The sequence below is a fragment of the Salvelinus sp. IW2-2015 genome, linkage group LG8, assembly GCF_002910315.2.
Source record: "Salvelinus sp. IW2-2015 linkage group LG8, ASM291031v2, whole genome shotgun sequence".
NCBI classification, from domain to species: domain Eukaryota; kingdom Metazoa; phylum Chordata; class Actinopteri; order Salmoniformes; family Salmonidae; genus Salvelinus; species Salvelinus sp. IW2-2015.
In genome coordinates, this window is record NC_036848.1 from 14,882,880 (window position 1) to 14,902,957 (window position 20,078).

Below are 20,078 nucleotides of genomic sequence, written 5' to 3' on the forward strand. Positions count from 1 at the left end.
CACACACACACACACACACACACACACACACACACACACACACACACACACACACACACACACACACACACACACACACACTCACCGCTATTTTCAAAGACTGTCTCAATGATTGGGCATGCTTGCGGATAACTTCAGGCATGTTGTGGTAATTACAATCTATTTGGTGTAGTAGGCACCATGTCTGTAGGCAAAAATAGAATCAAATGACAGTATTAATATCCATGTTTGGCTGGCTATAGGCTGTGTTGTAATGTGTTGAGTTCTATAGATTTATATGTCACCCACCTCTCTTATTATTCCAGATTGTTCCTGGGGCAATATCAAGTTCATCTGTTGGACATAATACATGAAATGATCAACTTTAACATTTATGTCACACTCGTACACACCTTCACAGATACAAACAGAATAGAACAGTGTCAAATGTACAGCCATTAAACATCCGTGTGAATTTCTGCCATTTCTTTTGCCAACATCAATCTGTTAAATGACGATAAAATGTTTTCATTTACCTAGTTACTACCATGTCAGATACAACGTTTCAATGTATTCCGTTTTGAGTTTGCATCCCAATATTACACTTTATATACATCACAGATGACTGAAATATAACAACATTTTTGACATAGAAACACCGGATTTTCGTTGTTTACATTTTTTTTTCTCTCCATTAATTATGAAATTATGAAAAATAGTACGAATATTCCATACAAGGCCAAAGAAGGCACTTTTGGTCATTGACTGCAGAAAAGGGCTACGCGATAACGGGTAAAGACATCTCTACCCTCTTTCGATCCAATATGCCAACATGCTAATATGAAGGCTGCTGAGACAAGTTTACTACTTTTTCAATCGTGTTGACAGTGCTTCAAACAGGCACCAAAAAGTCCATTCCGGAGGAGAGTCCAGGCCAGACCGTGCTATTCCCCATAAGATTTTTATTCATTCTTCACCATTTTTTTCTTCAGGAAATATAAATGTTATATTTCAATTAATAAGTCCACTAAACACAGTTTCCTGAAATAATTGTAGCCGATTAGTCACTGTAACCACAGGCTACCCTTTTCTCGCTGTTCTCCAATGTTTCTATTCATCCAATTAGCTAAATAAAGGCCTAACATTAACAAAACATGCAGGCTATTTGAATAGCTCCTGGATCTGCGGTTAAAGGCAACCATAACTCAAGCTGTCTTACCTCCAAGGGTGAGAGGTCAGAGTTCTCCTTCTGCATGAGGTTGACCTCATCACTCAGCCGTTCCACCAGCAATTCCTTTTCATTCTGAGCATGTTCTGCCGATTGGAGGCTGCAAAGAACTGGGGCTGCACAGATCCCTCGCACATACACCAACACACACACACACACCACCAGCTCCAAACCCGCCACTGAGAGAGATAGATAGATAGATAGATAAATAGAGAGAGAGAGAGAGAGAGAGAGAGAGAGAGAGAGAGAGAGAGAGAGAGAGAGCAAAGGAAGGAAGGAGACAATGAGAAAGAAGGAAAATTAGTTGGTTCAATAAATGTTTTCCCCATCATTATGTACGTGATGCTATCTATATGGTGGTATGTTACTCTAAACAGATGATAAAAGACTTTCAGCCAAGCAGAAACCTTTTAACCTCCCCAACCAAGGCAATTATATACTTACTTTGCTCTGTGAAGTTGTTAGCCTTCAGGCTACTCTGTAGGTAGAAGTAGCCACCTGATTGTCTCTATGTAATAAGAGAAGAGTCTTTCTTTGTGTCGCAAGGCGGTGGCGCTCAGATAGCTAAGGGGTGCTTGCAATCAATGGTCTTCATTTAAGGCCAGGGGGATCCTTATTTATATGAGGGGTTGAAACATAGAAATGGGGTGTGAGTAATGTACAGAAGGAGAGGGGCTGGATGGTGAACAGAGTCAGAGTTCCTTAGAATGATGTTGTGAAAGACATCCATGCCTCTGTGTCGGAAATGAGATGGKGTTTTCCTAACATCTGCCTGGAAGTTAAATGAAGGAACATCCCAGTTGTTCGTGTTTTTGCCGTCATCCATCAAGCCCTTACCTGTCGTATGACACTGACTAATCTTTCAGAGGGAAGGTTTTAATTAGTGTGGTCATCCGTCGCTTGTTAAGACTGGGACAACCATTACTATTATAATGGTTTTCCATGGAATGGACAACATTGACAAATGTTAATGAAATCATTATTATACCAACACATCATATCCTCTTACTCACACTACTGGGTTTATTATTAAAAGCACCACCGTGTTCCTCACAAATAGATAGGCTATTTGTCAGCTGTAGAACACAGCTGTTGTCACGTTCCTGACCTGTTTTCTGTTMGTTTTTATGTGTTAGCTGGTCAGGACGTGAGTTTGGGTGGGCAGTCTATGTTTTCTGTTTCTATGTTGGTTAATGGGTACCTAATATGGTTCTCAATTAGAGGCAGGTGGTTTTCATCTCCTCTGATTGAGAATCATATTAAGGTAGGTGTTTTCACTTTGTTGGTCGTGGGTGGTTGTCTCCTGTGTCTGTGTCTATGTTGCACCATACRGGACTGTTTCGTTCGTTCGTCATTTTGTGTWGTCATTTTCCTGTTCGTGAGTTCGTCGTCTTTCATGTAAGTTCGTCRTCCAGGTCTGTCTACTCCGTTTGTTGTTTTGTTAGTTTCAAGTGAAGTTCGTGTTTTCGTGTTTTCTTTAATAAATAATGTCATATCAAGACGCTGCATTTTGGTTCAATCCCTGCTCCTCCTCTTCGGATGAAGAGGAACGCCGTTACAGCTGTAGAACAATCAGTTACTATAGTGCACACTGTAACACCCGATAAGTTCAGTGAACTCACATTTTTGGGGGGGGAAATCGATTACCTAAAAAAAAAAAAAATCACACCTAATTATTTTGAATTACTTGTACTTAACCTAATGGTTTTATGCAAACATATTTTTTTTAACTGTACTTCACTTAAAAATATTGTTTAAATAATTTAATACATTTAATTGCTGCATATTTAATTGCTATGCTTTATCTGTACTCAACTTCATTGAGTAGTGCAATAGTCGTACCAACTCAAAATATTAACTTCAATTAAACTCAAATTCTTATGACGTTACTCAAACCATTTTTGGAAACAGATTACCTCGATTTAGTTAGGTACTATTAACTCAAAACTTACCAAACCATGCTATATTCTTAGTACACACAACTCAAAGTCAGTCAATTTCCAGTCATTCAAGTCATCATTATTCTAAGGCTTGAATAATATAAAAACAATAACATAGATTACTATAAACATACTGTACAAAATACAATTTGGAATCCAATAAAGTAAACAATTTACAATGTTCTTGACAACTCAAACCAGACTTTAATATTCCTATGCCTGTGTATTCAACACTACAACATGCCTTCCCCCAACACAATAACCAACTGTGACACTAACCAGGTTTCCATCTGACCTTTTTATGTGAGTAAAGACAAGGTGGTATATTTTTGTCTCTGTAAAATTAATTATTTGAGTAATGTCAGTGGAAACGCTTTTATGAATAACGACACAAGGTGAGACCCAGGTGCAGACAAAGGAGGCAGATGGTTTGAGCTCTGATATTTATTATAGTCCAAGGGATAGACAAAAGGCAGTTTGGGGCCAGGCAAGTGTTCATAGCCAGGGCAGAGTCCAAAACGGTACAGAGCGGCAAGCAGGCTTGAGGTCAGGGGCAGGCAGAGTGGTCAGGCAGACGGGCTCAGAATCAGGACAGGCAAGGGTCAAAACCAGGAGGACGAGAAAAAGAGAGACTGGGGAAAACAGGAGCTGAGAGAAAAACGCTGGTTGACTTGGCAAACAAGACGAACTGGCACAGACAGACAGAAAACACAGGTATAAATACCCAGGGGATAATGGGGAAGATGGGCAACACCTGGAGGGGGGTGGAGACAAGCACAAAGACAGGTGAAACAGATCAGACTGTGACAGTACCCCCCCTCTAGGGGCACCGCCTGGCGTCCTACCTGGGTGCATACCTGGTTGACCAGGGTGCCGGCGGTGGAAGTCGGTGAWGAGGGCTGGGTCCAGGATGTCTCTAGCGAGGACCCAGCACCTCTCCTCCAGGCCATAACCCTCCCAGTCAACCAGGTACTGGAAACCCCTGCCACATGGTCRAACACTCAGGAGGCGTCTCAGGGTGGAGGGGTGGGCCTGGGAACAGAAGACAAAGGGCTGTGAGACACGGGCTTGTTGTTGTGCTAGAAGGCACCGAATTGTGTTAAAATCCCCTCCACAGATAAGAGTGCCAGTTGTTTCTGTGGCAAATAAATCAAACACCTTCCCGTAAAAGAACTCCCTGGGGGTGGCGTGTACATTAAATAATGTAACTTCCTTGTTATCCAGTTTACATTTAACAAGTATAAATCTACCCTCCTTGTCTTTTATTTCTGACATAGAATCAAAATTAACTGAATTTGGGATCAAGATTGCAACTCCCCTTCTACCCATTTTGTAAGAAGAAAAAAAAGTGTTCCTATATCCCATTTTCTTGAGTTTCTCGTGTTCAGGTGTGGATAAGTGAGTTTCCTGCCAGAATAGTATGTCAACTCTCTCCCGTTTCATCTTTGCTATTACCTTACTTCTCTTGATGGCACTCCCCAGTCCATTTACATTGAGACTTATGACCTTAAATTCCCGATGATGCATCGATATAAATAAAAAAAACGGTGCACCATATCTGCCTGCTTATCATGAACCTAAAAATGACGAAAAATGAAAAATCAAGAACGATAATAAAGTAAACCAAAGTGGGAAAATACTTTGGTATTTGGACTCCCATGTCAGAGGACTGTCTCTTGCCTCTGGGGTTTGAGGGGATGAGCCTGTCCGCAGGAYGGGCCCCTCGCTCAGATATGAAAATGCGTGACGTAGTCACAAACAAGACCTGGTGGAACCGAAAATAATAAGGGCGCGCCTATTTCGTAGCTTATACACATCGGTTAATTACAAGTGAAAACTATATTGGTCATGCGTGCATATCATGAATCCTCCCCTTGATATGCCCGTCTGTCGCCCCGTTGTAAATGTGTCATTAATCCTTAGCTAATATATATGTTATTAACGTGACGCTACTTAGTGTCACGTTAATAACATTTATATTAGCTAAGGCTACTCAACCTTGTTCAGCATTGGGGGTAAATAGGGGAGATATTTTACCTATTGCAATGTCAACCGTAACAACCCAAAGTCTTAACAGCTCGCGGTAACTATTAATTCTGTTAAGTCCGATTCAGTGTCTTCCATCTTCCCGTTGGAAATGCCTGAGTCTCTCTCGGATGTGAACGTCCTCTCGCCGAGATGSTTTCCCTCTTTCTCCATGACCCTGCTTGTCGACAACGATCCATAGGAGAGCCTGCTCGAGTCTTTCCGCTGGTGATGTTGCCTTTCTCCTGGCGGTATACTCCACTGGGAAGCCCCTTGACTTCAGGTCCTCAGCCCCCTTGTCTGCATGCTTGTATGTAACCGGGCCATTTTCCAGAAATACCCGCATTTTTTCCGGGAATGGTGTTTGGAAGCGAATACCCTTCYCTTTAAGTGCTTTCTTAATGGGGGTGTAACGATTTTCTTCTTCTTCAGATGAGAATATAAGGATCCGACCAAAATGCAGCGTGGTAATGTCCATGTTACTTTAATATAACAGAACACAAAAAATTAAAAATAACAAATGAATGACAAAGAAAACCAAAACAGTCCTGAATGGTGAAAACAAACACAAAACAGGAAACAACTAACCACAAACACAAGTGGAACACGACCTAATATCATTCTCAATCAGAGACAACCATTGACAGCTGCCTCTGATTGGGAACCTACTAGGCCAAACACAGAAATACAACACATAGAACAAAACAGAATATAGAACATAGAATGCCCACCCCAACTCACCCTGACCAAACCAAAATAAAGACATAAAAAGAACTAAGGTCAGAACGTGACAGTACCCCCCCCCCCCAAATGCGACTTCGGCGCAAAACCTGAACACTACAGGGGAGGTCTTGGGACATTTCACCGGGTGGCGGCTCTGGTCGCGACGTAACCCCACTCCACCTTATCCTGGCCCACTTATGTGGCGCCTCTTGGAGTGGCCCCACGCACACCCCGGACGGAACCCTCTACAGCGCGGCCTCGAATAGGAGGGAACTCTGCAGCGCCGGACAGGCGGGAACTCTGGCCGGCGCGCGGGAGACGCTGCAGGCGCAGCGAGACCTGGCACGCGGACAGGCGGGACTCTGCAGCGCCGGACAGAGGGCGGCTCTGCAGCCTTCCGGACTCCGGAAGGGCTCTGCAGCTCGACTACGGGCGCTCTGGCAGCTCCGACTTGACGGCCGCTCTGGCAGCTCCGGACTGGAGAGAGAACCTGGAGGGAGGAGACGAGAGACAGCCCGGGTGCTGGGCTGCACAGGACCCACCAGGCTGGGGCGCCTACAGGTGTTCTCGGTGCGTAGGAGCACCAGATGGACCGCTGTGGGGACACTGGAGCTTGTGCACCTTGCACCATCCTCCAGGCTGGATGACCACTTTAGCCCGACCCTCCAGAGTGCAGCACAGGTTAACCGGGCTGTGGGGGAGCACTGGAGATCTGTGCATACCACTCGCCACTTCTCCCTTAGGCTCAATGCCCACATTCACCCGCACGGGCGGAGCGCAGCTATAGGGCGCACTGCACCTCCCAGCGCCCCCCCGAACACAGCACGCAGACCGGCGCAGGATACCCTGGGCCGAAACGGCGTACCGGAGACCAAACACGCTGAGCCGCACAATACCCTGGCTGGATCCCACTCTCGCATGGCACTTGCGGGGGCTGGCCTATAGCGCTCCGGCTATGAGCGCGTACTGGCGACACCGTGCCGCTTGACCCATAACATGGTGCTGACCAGTACTGCGCTTCTTCCGTAAGCACGGGGAGTTGGCTCAGGTCTATCGCCTGACTCCGCCAATCTCCCCGTGTGCCCCACCCAAAAGTTTTTGGGGGGCTGCCTCTCATGCCTGTTGCGCTGCTTACCTCATATCGCCGCCGCTCAGCTTTAACTGCCCCAGTTCTTCTTTGGGAGCGATATTCCCCAGCCTGTGCCCAGGTCCTTGCCGTCCAATATCTCCTCCCATGTCCATTTCTCCAGATGCGGCTGCTCCCCTTACCACCTGCTTGGTCCGTTTGTTGTGGTAGTTCTGTAACGATTTTCTTCTTCTTCAGATGAGGAATATGAAGGATCGGACCAAAATGCAGCGTGGTAATGTTCCATGTTTAGTTGCCTGTGAGCACTACGTTGCTTCACGTTTTGTTTGTTAGTTTGTTATTTTGTTAGTTTGTTAAGTGTTCTTCATTGTATTAAAATATGTATTCCAATCGCGCTGCACCTGGTCCACTCCTTTAAACGGCTGTGACAGGGTGTATTCTTTCCTTCTTTTCAGTATCTCTCCCCCGCAGTCATGATCAAAGAACACTCTTGCCTTGACAGTCTTAACAGGCTTTTTCCAGGTTGCATGTAAGACTTTCTCTTTGACTGAGAATTTTAGGAACCGTACTACTATGGATCTTGGTGGGGCGCCGCTGGGGGGTTTTGAGGCCAGGTATGTCCTTGAATAGACCCTCCACGAATTTGGGCATAGAGTATTTTTCTGCGCCCTCTACTACGTTATAAAGTCTAATGTTGTTTTGACGTGAGAAACCTTCGAGTTCTGTCACTTTGCCTGTAGTGCGCGTTGGCTTTTCAGTGACTGTTCAAGTATTTCCTTGACTGCGAAGTTCCATGTGTCCGTTTCCCCAATGCGCTGTTCTGCGTCCCCCATTCTTGTAGATATGCTGTGAAGTTCTAATTTGTTTTCTTCAAGTTTCTGGTTAATGCCCTTCTTGAACTCATTTAGTTATTTTCTTACATCTTTCTTACATTGGTCTCGAGTGGCTGTCCAGAATATACACACAGTCAGCACTAAAGGACTGTAAAAAGCCTGCTAACCCACGGGCTGCAAGATTGTCAGCTGCAACACACAGGACAGTGCCCTGGACACACTGACCGATGGACTCAATGAAAACCCCATCCTGTTCTAGAGTGTGAATGTCTTGGAACAAAGGGCCTAACACACTTTCAGAACCGCACCTGTGGAGATCAGGCACCTTACATAGTACTGCCAGCTGAATCATTTGCAAAGCTGATCTGTATTTACTTGTCAGATTGGTAAGCACCCACTATACTGCACAGAGTTTTATGTATTTTCCTGGAAGTGCCCAGGGGATTTGCTCGTTTTTTGTCATCAATACACAAAAGCTATGACAATTTAAGTTCTGTAAAAGGTTGCRTCAATCGAATCTAGTATCAGGATAAAATGTGATTCAGAGTCACCAAACATACTTTAATTATTTTTATTTAACACAAGCGATAAATGGTAAATGCAATTTTCGTATATACTGGTTCACTGTATCACCACGCAGGGTAAAGCAGAGAACTGACTGAAATAGTACAGACATCTTCTTTTATACTGTGACAGATGTAGTTCCAACTTTAGAGTTGGCCTGTCACAGTAGAGGCTTAGCGTGGTTTAAACTTGCTAGCCTATCGGTGGTGCCCAGGCTGGTCCCAGCCTCACAGCACACAGGATCCAKWTATCCGGAAGTGTTTGTTGTGAAGTTTGAGCTAAGTTGTCGGTGGCTACACWGCTCAGTTCCTGTTTTCTTGTTATTCAGCATTTTTCCATCATGTCTCAACCTTCTGGTTAGCACAGTCGACACCCTAGATTAACAACAGCTTTTCTGCCGTCACGCTATGTTTTGTGATTAACATGTCCTATTTCTATAAGGCATATATTTTTGTTAAAAAGAGAACAAAACCATCCTTCACAATCCCCCTTTTTACACCCCTTGTGGGTGTAAATACTAAGAAAAAGATACCATCACGTTCAATGATCGAGACACACATACCAGGTTGTAGTTAAACCCGGGAACTTTAAACCCTTAAAGACCATTCAGAACACAGCTCTAGTTTATTGGTGTTTTTATGATTCCCCCTTTTGACACCCGCTAGGGTGTCACTCACCAAAAACAACATTATTAATTTTATAAAACATTATTGATATTAGAAAACACATAAAACATTATTGATATTAGAAAACACATTATTGATATTAGAAAACACAGAGTAAAACATTATAAACCATCTGGTTCTCCCTGCTACACCTATCCTGTACCAGGTGGGCTCCTTGCCACCCAGGAACTTTAAACCTTCATATAAGGGAGGACAACATGTATGTTAGTTTCATCACGCTGCTGTTTGTTAACTTCTGTCATTCCACAACCTCACCCACAGCAAACCAGGGGTCATCCTCAGTCAGCCCCATTTTTCTCCGGAAGTTAGACTCAGTGTCAGCATCTCCTTCCGGAGCCTCAAGCAATGGCATCATACCTGAAGCCCGTGCCACATCTGTAATAGATTTCTTCAAACAGGGTATGATGCAAGCAGCACAGCACATCAGCATAAGGAATACAACAACGAGGGTCAGAAACCCAGTAACCATCAATGCAGTGTACTTACCGAACCAGCCACCCAACCAGGAGAACAGTCCACTCTCCCCTTAAATGACGTAAGAGTGTTAGCTCTGAGAATGGTTGTTTGAATCCACACATAGGACAGATGAAATACACACATTTTCCCTGACCTTACATCTCTCGGTGTCAAGCGATGGAATCAAGATAAATTCATATTGAGTGCATTGTTGGATTGAAATGTGCACAGGCAATCATGATAAAGACATGGCAGTGGGCTTCTTATTTAGTCAAATCTGTGCTTCAAACAGTAGTGTTTAAGTAATTTAGCTCTGGTATCAAAGGAGGCAGCACACAACTTACATTTTCACTCCATTGAATAAAGAATCTGAAAGACAAAACGAAAATGGTCACTTAGATGTATCTAAATAGACTCCTGTTGAGGCTATTTCCTAAATCTTATGGCATCACAGGACAGATATTCATGGATACTCAAATGGTACAGCCTTTCATTGAGACTTACCTTTAAGCACAGCATTAATTAAATGATCTAGGCTTGGGTCATTGATAAGTCATTGTCTCAATGCAGCCTTCTAATGCTGTGAAAGGATGCAGGAACCCAAATGATTTGGGTGGATCCCATCCTCCTTATAAAACGAGCTTTGTTTCCAGAAGATATGAAAATGTTCAATAATGTTACACCCACAGAGCTGCAATAGTCTCGTAGCCAGTTATGGAAATCTGCTGAACTGTTCAATGCCAAGATTTAGGAAGGGCAGAGGGACAGATATTATGGGGCGTTTGTTAGTGTCAAGTAGTGACCAAATCAGTTCTTTAAAATCCATCTTCAGCTGTTTTGAGCTGCCTTTCAAAATGTCATTGAATCCCACATGAACTATGATAAACTCAATTTCCTGATGCTGGTTTACACATCGACAGGGCTGTAGTAGAGCGGGTCGAGAGCTTCAAGTTTCTTGGTGTCCAAATCACTTCTTGGTGTCCAAATCACAAAAACWCAGTCATGAAGAGGGCATGACAACAACTATTCCCCTTCAGGAGGCTGAAAAGATTTGGCATGGGACCTCAGATCTTCAAAAMGTTATACAGCTGCACCATCGAGAGCATCCTGACTGGTTGCATCACCGCTTGGTATGGCAACTGTTCGGCCTCCGACTGCAAGGCGCTACAGAGGGTAGTGCGTACGGCCCAGTATATCACTGGGGCCGAGCTTTCTGCCACCCAGGACCTCTATACCAGGCGGTGTCAGAGGAAGGCCCTAAAAATTGTCAAAGACTCCAGCCACCCAAGTCATAGACTATTCTCTCTGCTACCACATGACAAGCGATACCAGAGCGCCAAGTCTGGGACCAAAAGGCTCCTTAACAGCTTCTACCCCTAAGCCATAAGACTGCTCAACAGTTAATCAAAAGACTACCCAGACTATTTGCATTGAGCCCCTCATTGTACCCCTTGATTACTTTTTTTCTTCTTTTTTTATCACAGACTCTCTTGCACAGGCTCAATGTAAACTGAATAGACACTGACCACACACTCACACACACACACGCACACAAAACACACACACGCATGCATATTGACGCCACACACACACACACATACATTCACATTCCTTCACACCCTTTACATACCCTGCTACTACTCTCTGTTTATTATCTATGCAAAGTCATTTTACCCCTACCTRCATGTACAAATTACCTCAATTACTTTGACAACCCGTACCTCTGCAGATTGACTCGGTGCGGGTACCCCTTGTATATAGCCTGGTTATTGTCATTTTATTGTGTTACTATTTTTCCTATAGTTTATTGAGCACATTTTTTATAACATTTTGAACACTCTACATTTTTGGTTAAGGGCTCGTAAGTTAGCATTTCACGGTAAGGTCTCCCTCCACCTGTTGTATTCKGCGCATGGAYTAAAAGTTTCAGACATAGTTGTTGCAATACCATTTCTGGCCTACAGGTGTCACCCATGCCTCAGGGACTGGGGCCCCATACCATGTCCTGTGTGCTCTATAGGATAGGGGGCCCATTTAATTGAGAGGGTACCCAAAGAAAATGTTGGCACTGGCAGAGGGAACAGATAGAGAAGGTGCATTTATAGGGTTTCTGTCCTGTATATATGAAACTTAATGTCACCAATTCTAATAGGTATAATGGAGGAAAATGGAGTTTATCTTCTTTTCATGTTTTTATGTGAAAAGGTGAAAATCTTCTTCCTCACGCTCACGTTTTCACTTTCCAGGAGGCTACAGGTAGCCTACACCCAGTCGTCCGCACTGGCAGAGAAAGCCACGACAAAGACAAAGGAGCGCAAATAGGCTACCCATAGTGGGGAGTGGGCGGATTGCTAGGAAGTCAAATTACAATGAGTGAAGTCAAATTCGGAGAAAGGAGAGTCAACCAAAGAGAGGGAGAGAAAGAGTACAGGGGAAAAAAACGTTTACATTATGCCGTGTCAGTAAAGACTCGTAAGAAGACGGTGTAGTTTTAATATAAGAGACCAGTGTTTTGTTTTAGGAGGGGAAGAGAAGAAATAGAAGAACGTGACATTTGAAAAATAGTTTTCTACAGCTAGAAACTTTCTCTCAACGTTCTGTACTACAGACTGGTTTCTTCTTTGAGAAAGAAAGACAACTGAAGTAAGTATTTTTTTAAATTGGAAACTTAAACATATTTTAGTTGACTTTATATGTAAACGGGACAATAAAATCTAGCAAATGTGCCGAAATGCCACAAGCACCGGCCTCACTTCTCACACACGTGGCACGAGATTTCTAACTTTAGCTATTTCATTACTTTACATTTTGGTTTAGCTGAAGCGTCTAAATAGCGTTTTAGCAATTACTTCCAGACGTAGATAGCTATATGTGCTTGTTAATTAGTTATTAAAATGACAAAAGTCGATTTGTTATGTTATGTTATTTGCTTGTTATCTTTGGATGACAATAATGCCTATTAATTAGGCCTACTTAGCTAGCTAGCTTGTTAGCTGAGCTGAGATTAACCAGGTTAGCTAACGTTACTATTTTGTAAATGACTGTGACCAACCTAGATACGTTAGTCCACATTTGGCAAACCGGTCAATGTCAATATTTGGCATTGGAACTAGCTGGCTAACTACAGCTAGCTAATGTGATGGAGATGTGTAAAAAACAAACTTGGTTATTGAGCCACACATTTGAACGAAATATATATAGTACCAGTCAAAAGTTTGGACACACCTACTCATTCAATGTTTTTTTCTTTATTTTGTACTATTTTATGCATTGTAGAATAGTAGTGAAGACATCAAAACTATGAAATAACACATGGAATCATGTAGTAACCAAAAAAAWGTAATATTTTTAATAATATTTTAGATCCATCATAGTAGCCACCCTTTTCCTTGATGACAGCTTTGCACACTCTTGGCATTCTCTCAACCAGCTTCATGAAGAATGCTTTTCCAACAGCCTTGAAAGAGTTCCCACATATGCTGAGCAATTGTTGGCTGCTTTTCCTTCACTCTGCGGTCCAACTCGTCCCAAACTATCTCAATTGGGTTGAGGTCTGGTGATTGTGGAGGCCAGGTCATCTGATGCAGCTCTATCACTCTCCTTCTTGGTCAAATAGCCCTTATACAGCCTGGAGGTGTGTTTTGGGTCATTGTCCTGTTGAAAAACAAATGATAGTCCCACTAAGCGCAAACCAGATGGGATGGCGTATCTCTGCAGAATGTGGTAGCCATGCTGGTAAAGTCTGCCTTGAATTCTAAATAAATCACTGATGGTGTCACCAGCCAAAGCACCATCACACCACCTCTATGCTTCACGGTGGGAACCACACATGCCAAAATTGTTCACCTACTCTGCGTCTCATAAAGACATAGCAGTTGGAACCAAAAATCTCAAATTTKGACAGATTTTCACTGGTCTAATGTACATTGTGTGTGTTTTTTGGCCCAAGCAAGTCTCTTCTTATTGGTGTCCTTTAGTAGTGATTTCTTTGTAGCAATTCGACCATGAAGGTCTGATTCACACAGTCTCCTCTRAACAGTTGTTGACGTGTCTGTTACTTGAACTCCGTGAAGCATTTATTTGGGCTGTAATCTGAGGTGCAGTAAACTCTAATGAACTTACSTTCTGCAGCAGAGGTAACTCTGGGTCTTCCTTTCCTGTAGCGGTCCTCATGAGAGCCAGCTTCATCATAGCGCTTGATGGTTTTTGCGACTGCACTTGAAGAAACTTTAAAAGTTCTTAACATTTTCCGCATTGTCTTAAAGTAATGTGGACAGTCATTTCTCTTTGCTTATTTGAGCTGTTCAAGCCATAATATGGACTTGGTCTTTTACCAAATAGTGCAATCTTCTGTATACCACCCCAACCTTATCACAAMACAACCGATTGGCTCAAACGCATTAAGAAGGAAAGAAATACTACAAATTAACTTTTACCAAGGCACACCTGTTAATTGAAATACATTCCAGGTGACTACCTCATGAAGCTGGTTGAGAGAATGCCAGAGTGTGCAAAGCTGTCAAGGCAAAGGGTGGCTACTTTGAAGAATCTCAAATATAAAATATATTTTGATTTGTTTAACACCTTCTTGTGGGTAAACAAATCAAAGTTTATTTGTCATGTGTGCCGAATACAACAGGTGTAGTAGACCTTACAGTRAAATGCTTACTTAAATGCCACCCTAACCAACAGTGCAAAAAAGGTATTAGGTGAACAATAGGTAAGTAAAGAAATAAAAAGACAGTGAAAAATAACACAGCGAGGCTATAACAGTAGCGAGGCTACATACAGGCACCGGTTAGTCGGGCTAAAGGAGGTAGTATGTACATGTAGATATGGTTAAAGTGACTATGTGTATATGATGAACAGAGAGTAGCAATAGCGTAAAAGAGGGGTTGTTGGGTGGCGGGACACAATGCAGATTGCCCGGTTAGCCAATGTGCGGGTGCACTGGTTGGTCGGGCCAATTGAGGTAGTATGTATATGAATGTATAGTTAAAGTRACTGTGCACATATGATAAACAGAGAGTAGCAGCAGTGTAAAAGAGGGGTTGGRGRGGTCACACAAATAGTCAGRGTAGCCATTTAATTACCTGTTCGGGAGTCTTATGGCTTGGGGGTAAAAACTGTTGAAGCCTTTTTGTCCTAGACTTGGCATTCCGGCACCGCTTGCCATGCGGTAGTAGAGAGAAAAGTCTATGACTGGGGTGGCTGGGGTCTTTGACAATTTTTAGGGCCTTCTTCTGACACCGCCTGGTGTAGAGGTCCTGGATGGCAGGCAGCTTAGCCCCAGAGATGTACTGGGCCGTACGCACTACCCTCTGTAGTGCCTTGCGGTCGGAGGCCGAGCAATTGCCGTACCAGGCAGTGATGCAACCAGTCAGGATGCTCTCGATGTTGCAGCTGTAGAACCTTTTGAGGATCTCAGGACCCATGCCAAATCTTTTTAGTTTCCTGAGGGGGAATAGGCTTTGTCGTGCCCTCTTCACGACTGTCTTGGTGTGTTTGGACCGTTCTAGTTTGTTGGTGATGTGGACACCAAGGAACTTGAAGCTCTCAACCTGCTCCACTACAGCCCCGTCGATGAGAATGGGGACGTGCTTGGTCCTCCTTTTCCTGTAGTCCACAATAATCTCCTTAGTCTTGGCTATGTTGAGGGATAGGTTGTTATTCTGGCTCCACCCGGCCAGGTCTCTGACCTCCCTATAGGCTGCCTCGTCGTTGTCGGTGATCAGGCCTACCACTGTTGTGTTGTCTGCAAACTTAATGATGGCGTTGGAGTCGTGCCTGGCCATGCAGTCGTGGGTGAACAGGGAGTACAGGAGGAAATGTGTTATTTCATAGTTTTGATGTCTTTACTATTATTCTACAATGTAGAAAATAGTACAAATAAAAACCATTGAATGAGCAGGTATGTCCAAACTTTTGACTGGTGATGTATGTATATATATATATATATGTGTGTATGTGTATATGTGTGTATATATATGTATGTGTGTTGTGTCCTAAATTTGAGGACATGAGGTCAGCAAGAATGTACTTGACTTCCTTCCTAACATGGCGAAGACCCACTACCACCCCACAGAGTCGGTAACCAGAGACAAGTTTGAGGTTAGGCCCGTAGAGAGACAGCTGTGAGCGAGTCACTGACCACGCACTATTGGCGGGTTTGTGTTTTTTAGACACCATTGGGAAGAGAAGTCCCGTGCTGTGTGTCATTTATTGAATTAGAACTTGAAAGTAAATTGTTTTCCCTGACGTCTTGTCCTGTTCAGCCCATGAGGTTGGTAAACCCCACTGGTCAAGGACAGATTCAGAATGATCCCTTGGGGAGAGAGAGAGTGGAGAGAATTAGTTTTAAAAACAGTGTAATAATAACCATGTCATAAGTATTTCTAATAGGCTTCTACACATTTTCAAACCTCCTACACACAGCCTTATCCATAGCTGGGTAAATATCAAGTATAAGTTTGTTACAGCATGTTGCATCATTCAGCTGTATCCTAGCTATGCTAGAGGTGTACAGTAGTCTGCGATACAGGCACTGCAGGAAATAATGTGGGTTTGTGGTCTGCTCTTTCTCCAACAGACACAAACATTACACACTTCGCTGTGATTTGACAGGTGTTTGTTAACTGTAAATGACCTTGTTTCTTTGTGCTTCTACTTGTTTGCAAGCCTCTGTGGTGTGTATTCACCTCAGCTCCCAGGACTGTGCTAATGGACGTGTCGTTCAGTTGGACGTAAACCTGTCTTTCCGTCTAGTGTTGGGTTTCAGTCTCTCGCTCTGTCAGAGATTTGTTGAATGGTGAATGTTGAATCATTGAAAAACAAATACAAGGGGATGGAATTTAGATGTTATATTTTTGAGTAGTGCACCAAAAAGAACATGTCCACATTTCCTACACCTGTACAGTCACCTTTCTACTCTCCCCTCTTTATTACAAACAACTAATTACCCACTCAAGGCCAAGGGGAAGGAAGGAGTGATAACATCACAAGTAGGTGGAAAAAGAGGCAGGAAATCTTGTGAAGTGAGAGAGGAATAGTGAGAGAACCCACAAATGCTGACGCTCCAGATACTCAACTAGTCTAAAAGAAGGCCAGTTTTATTGCTTCTTTAATCAGCACAACAGTTTTCAGCTGTGCTAACATAATTGCAAAATGTTTTTCTCATGATCAATTAGCCTTTTAAAATTATAAACTTGGATTAGCTAACACAACGTGCCATTGGAACACAGGAGTGATGGTTGCTGATAATGGACCTCTATACGCCTATGTAGATAAATGGAATATTTGCATTTTCCAGCTACAATAGTCAATTACAACATTAACAATGTCTACACTATTTCTTATCAATTTGATATTTTAATGGACAAAAGAAATTGCTTTTCTTTTAAAAACAAGGACATTTCTAAGTGACGCTGAACTTTTGAACGGTAGTGTACGTTGCTAAGTGCCTGTGAAGATGTTACTCATTGTTGAGAGGGTAAAGAGAGTCGTGTGTGATTGTGTGTCCCAGCATGGAGTGTCAGTTACAAGAGAAATCACCCTCTTCAGATACTTTCTTGGGACAAAGGATTGAGCTGTACTTTGCTTAATCACATTACACACAGTCTCTATCTCCCCTCGACACACACCACCCATTTTTTTTTTTTTTTTTTAACTTCTCACAGCCATCTCTCAATAAAACACATGCTCTCGGTCTGTCCTTAAGACACACATGCACAGTTTTGTATTGCTATCCTTGTGGGGACCAAATCATTGATTCCCATCCAAAATACTATTTTCCTAACCCTAAATCTAACCCTTAACCATAACCCTAAAACTATACCTATCCCTAAACTTAATTGTAACCCTAATTGTAAACCAAACCACTAAGCCTAAAATAGCATTTTGCCTTGTGGGGACCGGCAAAATGGCCCTACTTGCCAAATTTTCCTTGTTTTGCTGTCCTTGTGAGGACTTCTGGTACCCACAAGGATAGTTAAACAAAAACACACGCACACACACTGGACTCCCTCATAAAGTATGTTGAATGGGTTTCCTGTTCACATCTGTCCAACCCCCACTTAGGCAAACTCAAAGACCACTGACACAGACGCCCCCCTCACACTGACTGGATCCTAGCCAGTGTCCACTTGTCAAAGTGACATACTGGCCTATAGCTGGAAATGTGTAGTCTAATATTGTACTGTTGGCTGTAACATCTACATTAATTACTCTCTCTCTCTCTCTCTCTCTCTCTGAGCAGCAATGGCGCCCTCTCTTCTCCAGGCCTATAGGAGGCGCTGGTGGATGGCTATGACGGCGGTGTTGGAGAACCTTCTGTGTTCTGCCGTGCTGCTGGGATGGGGCTCACTCCTCCTCATGCTGAAGGGCGAGGGCTTCTACTCACACCTCTGCTCAGGTAGAACACACACACAAACACAGAGGAGGAAGACAGTTTCACGCTGTCTCTCATCCACACACTATTCCTCAGCATACATTATCAGCATACATTATATGTTATCAAGGATGAGGGGTAACCTCTCCCACTCCCCCCTTTCCCATAGAGAACGACACGAATGCCCACGTGCTGTTGCTGGGCAACAAGTCCTCCTGGGAGAGTGGTATCTGGGTGAGCTGTGTGGACCAGGAGGAGATGCTCAACCTGGGCTTCACCATTGGCTCCTTCCTCCTCAGTGCTGCCACTCTGCCCCTGGGCATCCTCATGGACAAGTACGGCCCGCGTCCGCTACGCCTCCTCGGCAGGTAATAATAGAACATTAACTAGTGGTGGGCACCAATAGCGATAATTCGGTATGATTTTGATATGGATATGAGCAAGGTATATCTTGATATGGTTTATCCTTGCCGTTAATCTACACTATTATGTAGAAGAGCATACGTTACTGTTGGGGGCGGTGGTAGCCTTGAGAGTTAGCTGGAGAGTTATCGGCTTCAATATACTTTGTACCATCAACTGCCGTTGTGCCCTTGAGCAAGGCACTTTACCACTAAGTGCGCTAGGCAATAAAGCAAATATTTTATTGAATGGTATTGTCCCTTCTGGCACAAGACCCTCTCACGAGTTCTGAACTTAGCATACTTAAAGGAAAATTCCACCCCAAAGTTTATGGGGTATTTGTTTCATTAGTCCATTGTTGATATAGTCCCAAAATCAAGTTTTCAAGCATTTTTAAAGTTAAATATCTTACACTTGATTGCTGACATGCAAAACATTTTGGGACTATATCAACAATGGACTAATGAAACAAATGCCAATAGAGTTTTTGGTTGGAACTTTCCTTTAACTGCCATCATCGGGCTTCCCATTGTATTCAAACTGATTGGGTATGTTAAGCTCCCCCAGTACATTCACCCCTGGCCCAATGATTCGGAGTGTTTAATTGKCACATGTACAGGGTTGCAGGTGTGATTGCAGGGTACAGTGAACATTTTAGGCTTGGAGCTCCAACATGCAGGACTAAGTGAAATAAAATAATGACAGTGGTAATAAAAACAATAGAAATAGCACTATATAATAACAACTGTGGCAGTGATGAATAAATCATGTCCATTGGGGTGGAGGCAGAGTAAAGACTGTTGAGGGGGTGGGGTGTAGGATGTCCATTGGGGTGGAGGCAGAGTAAAGACTGTTGAGGGGGTGGGGTGGAGGATGTCCATTGGGGTGGAGGCAGAGTAAAGACTGTTGAGGGGATGCGGTGGAATGACCATGGGGGAGCAGCAGCATGACCATTGAGTGAAATAAAAACMAAAAAGTTAAAATATACAATCAAACAATTGCAACAGTGATGAATGTTGTTGTGGTGGGGCCAGATTAAAGTCCGCTGGGGGGTGGGGCAGCAGGAGAAGGAATGTCCATGGGGGAGTAGCAAGTAAGGTAAGTCAGAGTTGAGCGTATGGATGGGAGTAGCGGGGGGAATGGCCATAGGGGGAGTAGGTAGCTGACTAGTGGTGGCTATCCAGCAGCCTGATGGTCTGAGGCTATATGATCTTATTGGCCTTCCTGCGACACCTGGTGTTGTAGGTGTCTTGTAGGTCAGGCAGTGTGCACCCAATGCACATATCACCCTCTGAAGAGCCTTGCGGTCCGTGGCGTTAGAGTTGCTGTACCAGGCTGTGATGCAGTCCGACAGTATGCTCTCGATGGGGCTCTTGTAGAACACTGTGAGATCCCTCTGGAACATGAAGAGCCGCTGCCTTCTTCACTATGGTGTCTGTGTGGTTAGACCATTTCACATTCTCTGAGATGTGTATGCAGAGGAATTGTAAGTTATGGACCGTCTCCATAGTGGCGCCGTTGATGAGGATAGGTGWTTGTTTAGCCTGGTTCCAGAGAATACAGGAGGGTACTGAGGATGCASCCTTGTGGGGCCCCCGTGTTGACGATCAGTGTCGAGGAGGTAATGTACTATTGAAGATAAGAGCGTCTGCTAAATGACTTAAATGTAAATGTAAATGTTGCTTACCTTCACCACCCGGGGGTGGCCCGTCAGGAAGTCCAGGACCCAGTTGTATAGGGATGAGTTCAGACACAGGGCTGTGAGCTTT

At 43.6% G+C, this 20,078-nt stretch overlaps 1 protein-coding gene across 1 annotated transcript in view; it reads left to right on the top strand.

Annotated features, from left to right (window-relative positions):
- Positions 1–11,584: 11,584 nt before the first annotated feature.
- Positions 11,585–20,078, top strand: part of LOC111967504 (large neutral amino acids transporter small subunit 3-like) — a 33,901-nt gene continuing 25,407 nt past the window's right edge. The window contains exons 1-3 of the mRNA XM_070444760.1: positions 11,585–12,164; positions 17,776–17,931; positions 18,077–18,275. Coding sequence (XP_070300861.1) covers positions 17,778–17,931; positions 18,077–18,275 — 353 coding nt within the window. The 5' untranslated portion in view covers positions 11,585–12,164; positions 17,776–17,777. The remainder of the gene's footprint in view (positions 12,165–17,775; positions 17,932–18,076; positions 18,276–20,078) is intronic.